This window comes from Geotrypetes seraphini, chromosome 1 (genome assembly GCF_902459505.1).
Source record: "Geotrypetes seraphini chromosome 1, aGeoSer1.1, whole genome shotgun sequence".
Lineage (NCBI taxonomy): Eukaryota > Metazoa > Chordata > Amphibia > Gymnophiona > Dermophiidae > Geotrypetes > Geotrypetes seraphini.
Window position 1 is genome coordinate 534,045,291 of NC_047084.1, and position 11,428 is coordinate 534,056,718.

Genomic DNA, 11,428 nt, shown 5'->3' on the forward strand with positions numbered 1-11,428 from the left:
TCTTTGGGGGGAGGGGATGGGCGATCGGGGAATTGAGGATTCTGGATTTTTTTATTTTTTATTTTTAATTTAAAACAACAAGATACTTATACAGGCCCCAGCCCAATATTCAGCCGGAACCCACGTAAAGATGAGCAGGCAAATTTAGGGCAACTTTTGAGCTGTCCTAAATTTACCCACTCATTTTATGCCAGCCCTGGCTGAATATCGCTGGAGCTCACATAAGCACTGCCTCCTGGCCCGTCGCTGACCATCCCGACTTTTGGGGGGCTGGTCAGAATAGATATTTAGTGCCATTGCCTGGCTTAGTGCTGCTGAATATCGTGCATTTAGCTGGCAATCGGTGATTTAAGCCACTATGAATATCGGCAAAGAGCTAGAGGTAAGGGGGGGAGTGAAGGTGCACGCACGGCAGAGGAGAGGAGTGGAAAGGAGCAGCGGGGCAGAGAGGAGGACGGATACCGGTGCCCCCACCAAGATGGCACCTATGGTGTACCACCACCCCTTACTACGCCACTGGCTATGTCATTGTGATGAATCCTTGGAACTGCTCTGTATTGCTTCAGTGTCCTAAAAGTTCTTCACCTCAGGTCTCATTTTATTTTCCAGATGTCATTCATAGTTCTGCAGGAACCCACTAGAAAGAAGAGCAAGATCTTTGATGGATCACATAATCATATGCTATTTCTGTGTGGTTTTTTTTTAGGTATACACGAAACCTTGTGGATCACGGAAATGGAAAGTTTAATTTGATGATATTATGCTGGGGTGAAGGCCATGGCAGGTAATGTATCCAGAATGATTTGTTTCATAAAGCTGCATTATATAAAGGCACGCTAAATAAACCAAATGAATTAGTTATGTGCATTCTGTGACAGACCCAAATGCAAGAAAAGAAAGGGAGCTTGGACTTCCATATGCAAACAGTGTAAAACATTCTGTGAGAGCACAAACATTTTGATTGTCTTTTGTCATGGAATGGATCGTAGTTAAGGCTGTAATTATTATTCATGGTGGAATTCTGTCCAAAAAATTTCAAAATTCTGCATTTATTTGTCAAAATTTAAACAATATTTTTGCTAATTATTATCCATATTCCATTTAATAAAATGTAAAATAAAATGTTATTCGTCTACCATTGTTGTCTGGACATTTTATTTTTCCATCATGTTGGTTCCAGTTTTTGTTTTCTGCTTTCCTGTTGTCTGCAATTTCCCCTTCAAGCGACTGCTATCCATTTATCTTTGCTCCTCTCTCCTGTGTATTCCCTCACTACACCTGCCTCTGACATATTGATCATTCCTTTTTAGCTCTTTTCTGCCTCTTTCTTACCCTTCTTCTCTTTTTCACTTTTCAGTTACCTATCAAATTTCCATCTTCTCTCCCATTCCCCATCTCATTCCTTCCTCAGCCCTCCATTTCCTTTCATCTTCAATGTACCCCTCATTGCCATATTTCTACCCTTTGTAATTTCTATCCTCTCATCTGTTTTCTTGCTACCCTCTCCCCCACACAGTGTTCTACCATTTTCAGCATCTTCCTTCCTCCACCCTTATAGCCCAGCATCTACTCCCTCTTCTTCCCTCCCCACCCTCATAGCCTGACATCTCCCTGTCTCTTCTCTCTTCCCTCCTACACATTCCCCCATAGCCCAGCATTTCTCCCACTCATTTCCCTTACTCCCATTGCCAGGCATCTCTCCATTCTGCTCCTGGATCCAACATCTCCCTCCTTCTCCCCCTGCACCTCCTGTGTATCTCTTCCTCCCTTTCATCCACCTCCATGTCCAACACCTCCCTCTCTCTCTCCCTTGCATCCCTCCCCCCATGCAGCATTCTATCCCTTCCTTCACCATAGCTCCTCATTGTTTACTGTTAGGTAATATTAATCTTCATCTGGAAGTAGAATCCAACCAAGATGTGGCCAATCTTACTACCTTTTTATCTTCTCTAGATTTCTCTGCCATACAATCTTCACAAACCCATACGGGTAGCCATCATCTTGATTTGGTATCTATAACTACCAAATCCGGCTCTTCATTTAGAATTGAGTTACAGGAAGGTAGATGGTCACAAATCCTTTGGTCAGACCATTACATTCACTATTTTTACTTGAACGGCCCAAGCAATCACATTCAAGTCAGTCACAGCAAAAACAAGAAATTACCAGATACATCTGAATTCTGGAAAAGGGCTGATTCTCTTTCAAATGAGAATAACATTGATTTTCCACTGTATTGGAAAAACAATTGCAATACAATTCTAGATGAAATTGCCCTCCAACATACAATAAAGAGGCAATCACACGACTCAAAAAAGTGGTATGACATCGAATTGTTAGGGATGAAACGATCAGTAAGACGTCTCGAGAGAAAATGGTTGAAATCAAAATCAACTGAAAACAAAGTAAAATGGAGGCCTGAAATCAGAATTTACAAGCTAATGTTAAGGGAAAAACAAAAAGCTTATTACTCAGCCAAAGTAGGGATTACAAGCACTAATGTTAAAAACTATTCCAACTTGTCAACACTGCATTTAATGTAACCAAAAAGATGCAATCCTCTTGGTTACCCCTCCCAACTTCAGATGATTTAGCTAACTTTTTTAGCTCTAAGGTACTATCCTTGAGATCTTCTTATGCATCGTGTTCTTTAAACATAGATTCGTATTTTAATTTGATTTAAAGGAGAATGGGGTCCATGCAAATCTGTGCTGGTCCACTTTTGAAAAGCCCTGATCTGATGGCTGTCGCTCCTGTACATTTCAAATGGAAATTATTTGAGTGGATAGAAGTGGGAAAATTTCCTTTAGATTAGAAGATGGCAATATAATCATCACTCCGATAATTAAAAATACTAAAGAATCCATTTCATTGCTATCTAACTATAGACCAATCACATCAATTCCCTTTTTTGTAAATATCATGGAAGGCTTGGTTCACATTCAATTAATAAAACATCTAGAACAACATTTACCAGTTCATAATTCACAATCGGGATTCAGATCCCTCCATAGCACTGAAACAGTAATAGCTACATTGCTGGACTACTTAAATAGCCTTATAAGCAAAGGAAGCAGTGCATTGGTGCTTCAGTTCAACCTAAGCAGCGCCTTCGACTTGGTAGATCATACCAACCTGCTAATTTGCTTGGATGCCTTGGGATTACATTGCAATGTTTATTCAATTCTTGGAATTCAGATCTTATCAAGGGATTCTTGGAATCCAGATCTTATCAAGTTAGATTTCAGACTCTACTCTCCTTTAGCTGGAAAAACCCATGTAGCGTGCCCCAAAGATCTCCATTATCTCCTACATTATTTAATGTCTATCTCTCTTCATTGGGTTCATGCCTAAGCAATCTGGATATAAGGCTGTTTAGTTACGCAGATGACATCACAGTTGTTATACCTTGTAATTCGGTTTTATCTCAGATTATTACAAAAATTGATACTGTAATGGAAAGGATGAATCTTTGGATGCAGCAATTTAAACTAAAGCTTAATTCCGATAAAACAAAGTTTTTTGTAGCGTCACCTAGTAAAATCTCTCATGAACTTTCCATCAATATACATTCAACATCTTACGCTATCCATCAAATGATTAAAATACTAGGAATTGTCCTAGATCAACATCTCACTCTGAAAACCCAGATTAAGGCAGTCGTACGTAAAAGCTATTTCACCTTATGGAGATTACGAACAATTAGACCTTATTTCGAATTCTCTGCTTTTAAATTACTGGTTCAGTCACTACTCTTGAGCCTTCTTGATTATTGCAATATCGTTTATCTGTCAACTACTAAGTAAGAACTGTCGAGATTACTACTGATACAGAATACAGCAGTTAGACTGATCTACGGATTGAAGAAATACGATCATGTTACGTTATTTTACCGTGAATTGCATTGGTTGCCTGTGGAGGCCCGGGTATTGTTTAAGCTGGGCTGTTTCTGTTACAAGGTTTTATATGGTGCAGCCCCTACCTACCTGGTCAATAGTTTCTCCACAGCTACGCATAAATACAGCAGAAAAACTCATGCTTTGGTTAACTTTCCTTCTGCAAAGGGCTGTAAAAGCAAGAAATTTCTTAATCACTCTTTAACATCTCAGGCAGCTTTTTATGAAAAAGAATTTCAATCACTGTTGCTTACAGCTGATTCTTATAAACACTTTAGAAAACAGTTGAAACCCTATCTTTTCCCTAAATATGTGACTACTTAACTCACTCTATTCCATGGATCATGTTTACTGTTATAAGCTTTTGTAAACCGCATAGAACTTTTTGGTAACACGGTTAATAAGCACTAAATTATGTTATGTCTTCTCCCTTGAGAAGAGAAGACTGAGAGGGGACATTCAAGATATTGAAGGGAATTGACTTAGAGAAAGAGAGACTATTCACCCTCTCCAAGGTGAAGAGAACAAGAGGGCACTCGCTAAAGTTAGAAGGGAAAAGATTCCGTACAAACGTAAGGAAGTTCTTCTTTACCCAGAGAGTGGGAGAAATCTGGAACGTTCTTCTGGAGGCTGTTATAGGGGAAAGCATCCTTCAGGGATTCAAGACAAGGTTGGATAAGTTCCTACTGGAACAGAATATACGCAAGTAAGGCTAGACTCAAATAGGGCGCTGGTCTTTGACCGAAGGGCCGCCGCGTGAGCAGACTGCTGGGCATGATGGACCACTGGTCTGACCCAAGCAGTGGCAATTCTCATGATGTTTGAATCTTGTCAATTGGACTGCTACCACAGTGAAAATATAATATTCTGAGGGAGAATAATAAACTTTTGATGAGAGCTTAGGGCCTCAGCATTCTAGGGATGTATTTCCATCCCCAGATGCTTACATTCTACTGCTTTAGGCTGAGGGTGGCCATGATTCCACCAACTGCTGTCTGCAAAAGAGCACTTGAAAGATTCTAACATACCGTTCCGGAGAGTCTTGTATAACAGGCAATGGGCCCAATTATTTAAAAGATTTATGTGCCTAAATCTGAGAGTTATGCTTCTAATTAGCTTCTTTGAAAATTTTCTAGGGCTGAGCAACTAAATTTATCCTCCAAATTTCACTAAACTCCTAAGGGCCCCTTTTTTTACAAAGCTGTAGTAGCGATGCTGCTGCAATAAATGCATCAAAGCCTATAGGAACTGAATGGGCTTCCGTTCATTTACCATGGCAGCATCGCTACCATGGCTTTGTAAAAGGGTCCCTAAATTTGGAAATATTAAAAGTAGGTGGCAACATGGGTGGATTTAGGGTAGAGGTGGTTGGGGTGGGAGATTAGGTGTCTAAAACTAGGCTCATATATCTAGGCAAATGAATGACAAGCCTAAATTTATAAGCTTAACTTATAGTTCCCTAAATTGAGATGATTTTTTAGCTGAAAACTTATGCTCCTAAATTTGGATGAAAAAAGGAAACAAATGTAGGAGCCTAACTTAACCCCCTCCCCCCCCACACACACTTTTACAAAACCACACTAATGGCAGCCACGCAGCAACGGCACCAAAGCCCATTAATTTCCAATGGGCTTCGGTACGAATCGGCTTTGTAAAAAAAAGGGGGCAAGGAACCTAAATTTAGCTCAGATTTTTTAATATCAGACCCAATGACCTTTGTGTAACTTGGTGTCTGCGTTTTATTGACACGCTTTGTCATTTTTCCTCTGCAGCAGTATCCACGATCACACAGACTCGCACTGCTTTTTGAAAATGCTCCAGGGAAACCTAAAGGAGACATTGTTTGAGTGGCCTGACAAAAAAATTAATGAGGAGATGGTCAAAAAATCAGAAAATGTTCTGAAGGAGAATCAGTGTGCTTACATCAATGGTACGTATTCCCTTCATCTTGTCTGTTTGAATTCTCTCAGGTCTGGCTCTTAAAGACCCTTCAGATCAATATTCAGTTCTGGTGGATCTGTGAGTTTCACTGACCTGGTTTAAGCTATTTATTTAATTTTTTCAGAGCTGGTTGTGGCATTTAAAAAATAGTGGCACCCTCCAGATAGGCAACACCACTGCATATACATTGAAAGTGCTTTTCACTGGTAACTAACTATCCAGTAAATATTCAGCTGTGGGTGGTCAGCATTTTTTGGGTTTTTTTTTTAAAATGATGGCCACTGTGGGTTGATTAGGCTCTGATATTCAGTGCTGCTACCTGTGCAAGTATTGGCACTGAATATTTGGGCTTTGACTGGCTCACAATCAGAAGGCAGGTGGGCAGGTGCAATATTCAACCTGCTAACAGGATAGTAGACTGAATATGAGGTTTTGTCTGGATGTATCCTCTGAACCCCCACCCCTAAGAATAGGGTTACCAGATTTTTCCTTTAAAAAAGGGTGTGTGGCCCTGCCCCATTCGGCCCCCAGCATGCTCCGTTCCACCCAGAGCTTCGCCCCATTCTGCCCCCTCACAAACCTTGTCTCTTAGGGGCTGTGTCTGGAGGGCATCTGCACATGCGGAGATGTGACATGGTGATTCCACACGTATGTGTGTATCACCGTGTCACATCCGTGCTCTCAAGATGCAGCCCCAAGCTCAATGGTTTTCAAAACTCAGACAAACTCGGACAAACCTGTCTGGACGCATGGATAGTCTTCTACAAAGAGGACATGTCCAGATAAATCTGAACACCTGGTAACCCTACCTGAGAACATTACCAAAACATGATTGGATCGCCCTTCCCAAAATCCTCATTCTTACAAGAAGGCCCACTCCAGCCCCCTCCCCAACAAGCAAGCCTTCTCTGGGACTCTCTGCCCTCCAAGAAGACTCCTCCCACATCTCAGTAGCCCCCACTCCCTGAGCCTACCTTAAGGTCCATGGTGATCCAGTGGGTAATCTGGGCAGGACCAAATCCCACTTGCTCCTGTCCTTGCTGACTCCAGAGGAAAATTAGCAGCTGTGATCTTTAGCCCTTATATGGAAGGCTGACCCTCTGTTATATTAGCAATATTTAGCAGAATTAATCATTTGGAGTGTATAGTAATGTATCAGATATCTTCAAAACTATATATGAGAACCAAGAGCATAGCCGTGGTTGGGCCTTGCCTGGACCCCTCCACTTTTGCCTCAGTCCCATCCAACAGTTGGGTGCATGGTTCATATAGCTGTCAAGGCTCCTCAAGCCCTACCAGTTGAAGATATCAGGAGGCTGCCCAAGTCAGTAAAGCGCAGCAGTCAGCGACAGCTCATTAGGTCACTGATACCGACACTGAGAGTATGCTCGGTTCTTGCACATGCTTTATTGTGGTGAAAATGGAACATGTTTGTGATGCAAACATAAGTGGCTCAAGGTGCTGTCACTGACTGCTGCATATTTCTAACTGGGGTAAACATCAATGTCTTCAGCTGAGGAGCTTCAGGATCTCCATACACTAAGATACTTTTAATTTCAATTTGGTGGGAGAGTAGGGGAAGGCAGAGGAAATATGAATTGTTTGGGGGGGAGGGGCAATTATTAACATCTGGTGACACTATTGATGACAGCAGGCATTAATTTTAATGCTTATTTCAAGGAAAATCATTGGCATCTTCCATTCCTTTTACAATTTTTTTAAAATTAATTGTTAGTATTGAGTTGTAATCATTGTATTTTATTGCTCCTCTTGAATGACTTTCACCTTGGCTTGTTGCCAACTGTCAGTGATCCAATTCTTTATTTATCAACTGGTATTTAATGGGCTGCTGCTGAATCTTACCCTAGTGTTTTGGCCCTTCTCGTTCCTTCAGACTCCATTGGCTTGCACCGTGTGGAAAACTCTAGTCACACCGAGTCTGCAGTGAGTCTTCACCTGTACATTCCACCCTTTGATGCCTGTAACACCTTTGATCAAAGAACGGGACACAAAAATAAAGTGACTATGACATTCTGGAGCAAGTTTGGAAACAAGACTCCATTTGTAAGTAAAGAGAACTACTGTGCTTTTAGACATTTATTTTAAACTGTATTTTTCTTTTTCCTAATGTATCCAGATATAGAAATGATAATACCTGGGCTCACAATTCTGACCTGGAAGCAATATGCAGGTCAACCTCCCCCCCCCCCTCAAAAAAAAGCTTGAACCTTAGAACATATACATTTCTGTACTGGGACAGAACAAAGGTCAATTAAGCTCAGTATCCTGTTTCCATCAGTGATTAATACAAGTCATAAATACCTGGCAGGATCTCAGAAAGTAGCAAGATTTCATGCTACTTAACCCCAGGTCTATCTTTATTTAAATAAATCTTTATTGATTTTCCATTACTAACAAAAAGTGCAAGACAATATTCATATCTGTAACAATAACAAATAAGCACTTAAATACAAACAGTAGCAATGCAATAATATAAGCCCTCACCCCACAATTACTTCAAGGAATCACATTAAAGTTATAACCCTCCCCTCCTGGAAGTGTTTGACGTATACCAACAAAAAGAGAAATAAAAGAACTATAACAAATGTACAAAAGACGTCAATGGACCCCAAACTAAGTTAAATATTAGAAGCAACAAGGTTTGAATGGCAACTTTAAATTGTACTTAATATATAGTGTGACTTCACCTCCAGTTTAAACTGTATTTGTTTGTCGGTTCCCTGACGCAGTACCGAAACGTGGCACGTCGGAACCAGTTATCTGTCCAAGCTAAGTATTAACATTTTTTGTACCATAAAATTTGTGACAGAAGCTTTAGCATAGCTGTATTGACTAGCAACAGAATAATTTATGAACACACGACTTGAAGTGCATCTCTATTGAACACTGCAATGATTGATGGGTGAGGCGGAGAGATCAGCCTTCATGTCTCTGAGCAGAGTTCTATTGTATCTGTAATCTGATAAATCTTGAGTTAAAATTCATTTTCAATATTATTTATGGAGAGACTTTTTTATCAGTCACACGACTGCTATACAATGGCATAACCATGGGTGGGTTCAGGTGGACACAGGCCTACTCACTTTGGATTCAGGCCACCCAGCAGAGGCACAGCAGTAATGTGGCTGATAGGGTCCCTGTCCCCAAACCCCACCAGCTGAAGACTCCTGGCTTCTCTTCCTTCAGAAAATCAGGGGATCACTTAACTGCACTGCTCTGTTATCTTTAAATCTTTTAGTTCTTCACCAGCAGTGAACATCAACACATACCCACTGCTTTCATCAACCCAAGCTTTCCCTTTGATGCAACTTCCTGTTTGTTGTAGGCCAGGGTGGGGAGGGAGAGATGTTGGGCGGGGGAGGGGGGATTTTTATGCCCACCCACTTTAGTATCAGGCCCACCCAAAATTGGATATCTGGCTATGCCCTTGCTGTCAAAGACTGATTTTTGTTTGATATTCAGTGCCGACACCTAACTGGGAACCAGCACTGAATCTCCAGGCACCCAGTGTTTCCTGGAAGTTATCCAAGTACCATCATAATTCAGTGCAGTACCTAGATAGCTAACTGAATGCCCAATTATTTATTTGGGCACTGCCACTGAATATCAGCAGTGCATGGATAACTTTTAGATCTTTGCCTCAACTCTTCCCCTAGACCGCCTAGTACTAACCAGATAATGCAACAGTCGTCTATAGAGAGTTTCAGTCGCATTATCCAGTTATATGCCACTAAAAAACCATGAACACTATATTCAATTTAAGGAACATTTCTAATCATGTGTAAGCAGCACGGCACACAAACTGCTGTTAATATTTATTAATGTTGGAACTACCAGATGTACAATGTTATACCCTTTAATCCGCTCTATGTACAGTCTCTCTTTATTGTAACTACAGTTTATCTATATTGTAACTACAGTTTCTCTATATTGTAAACCACTCCTCTTTATTGTAAACCGCCTAGAAGTCGCAAGATAGTTGGCGGTATATAAAAATAAAGTTATTATTATTATTATTATTATTATTAAAAATCCAGGTAAGATGCAATCAGCAAGATTTAAACAGACAGGAGCCTTTCCTCCCCATTTAAATCATAGAAATGCATAGAACTGAAGGGAGAAAGTTTTGGTTTTGTTATTTTCAAGCTCTTGCACAATGTGTGAAGACAATGTTTTAACTGTAAGTGTATATTTTTTTTGAACAGGAAACAGCATTGTCACACGAGAATAACTGAAGACAAAGACAGCTCTGTGGACTGAGATGCTAAGCCTTTACCAGTGATTCCACTTAAGATGTCAATCTATTGAAACGCATTTGAGATACTATAGCCTGTATACTCCTGTAGTAGGCACCCTACTGGCTGCTTGTTTCTGTAGTGATCAGAATAACTAGTAATTGGGAACAGAGGTTCTTAACTCCATTCCTCAAGGTTCTGGTGTTCAGAGTAATCAACATATGCAAATTAATTTGGTAGCCAGACCACATGTATGCACATTTATGATGACTATTCATGACAGACATCCTGAAATCCAGGGCTAAAATTGGCCCTTGAGGACCAGATTTTAAAAGCCCTGGACCAGAGCCAGAAAAATAAGTGATTCAATTTCAGATGCCACTTAATTGGTAGAATGAATCGATTTAGTTTTAAATTCCACATAGGTACTGTACTAGGATATAAATACCAGGAATATTATTTAATAGTTTGCTTCCTTTATCCCCCCTTTTACGAAGACGCAAAAGAGGTTTGTACTGCATGCTTTGATACTCAAAGAATTCCTATGAGCGTCGAGACAGTGTCAGAGCATTTAGCGCCCCTGGCCGCAGTAGAAACCTCTATTGCAGCTTAGTAAAAGCGGGCTTTTTTCTTACCATTTTAATAGGTCTCTTTGTATGTTGGCTCTGACTGTAATATAATGGTATGATCATAGAAATTTTTAAGTGTCAAATTGGCATTAACAAATTTGTCTCTTTTTGGAGAATGGTCATTTTTTAGCACAAATTTTATCAAGCTGTTGTAACACAATAAATGCTTAATTCTGTATTTTCAGATAAATTGCCATGTACTAAATCCAGTGCATTGATGAAATGTAATAAAATTCATTTTGTGTACATTGGATTTTGAATATTTTTATTCACAGTTTGGCAAATGGATATATAGGTCCCCTTTTATCAAGCTGCGTTAAGGGTTTGTTTGTTTGTTTTATTGTGGGCTACTGTGGTAAAAGCTCCGACACTCAAAGAAATTCTATGAGTGTCGGAGCTTTACCACAGCGGCCCGCAATAAAAAACCCTAACGTAGCTTGATAAAAAGGAGGTCATAATTTCTTAAATTAATATTGAAAGGATGCCAGACAGACTGACCAGGAAAAAAACAACCTTCAAGTCCTACAAATATTTGACATTGATTGGTATTTATTTATTGTCAATTTTTATGATTATGTAAGTTACTATGGACCCCGTTTACAAAACTGCGGAAGTGATGCTGCTGCAATAAATGTACTGAAGTCCATACGAATTGAATGGGCTTTGGTGTACTTACTGTGGCAGCATCGCTACTGTGGCTTTGTAA

General features: G+C 40.1%; 1 protein-coding gene across 2 annotated transcripts in view; it reads left to right on the top strand.

The window, feature by feature from the left end:
• CDO1 (cysteine dioxygenase type 1) overlaps positions 1-10,968 on the top strand; it is a 52,737-nt gene extending 41,769 nt beyond the window's left edge. For both annotated transcript variants that reach the window (XM_033929068.1, XM_033929069.1), the window contains exons 2-5: positions 707-784; positions 5,669-5,826; positions 7,732-7,901; positions 10,064-10,968. In XM_033929068.1, coding sequence (XP_033784959.1) covers positions 707-784; positions 5,669-5,826; positions 7,732-7,901; positions 10,064-10,093 — 436 coding nt within the window. In that variant the 3' untranslated portion in view covers positions 10,094-10,968. The remainder of the gene's footprint in view (positions 1-706; positions 785-5,668; positions 5,827-7,731; positions 7,902-10,063) is intronic.
• Positions 10,969-11,428: the final 460 nt, after the last annotated feature.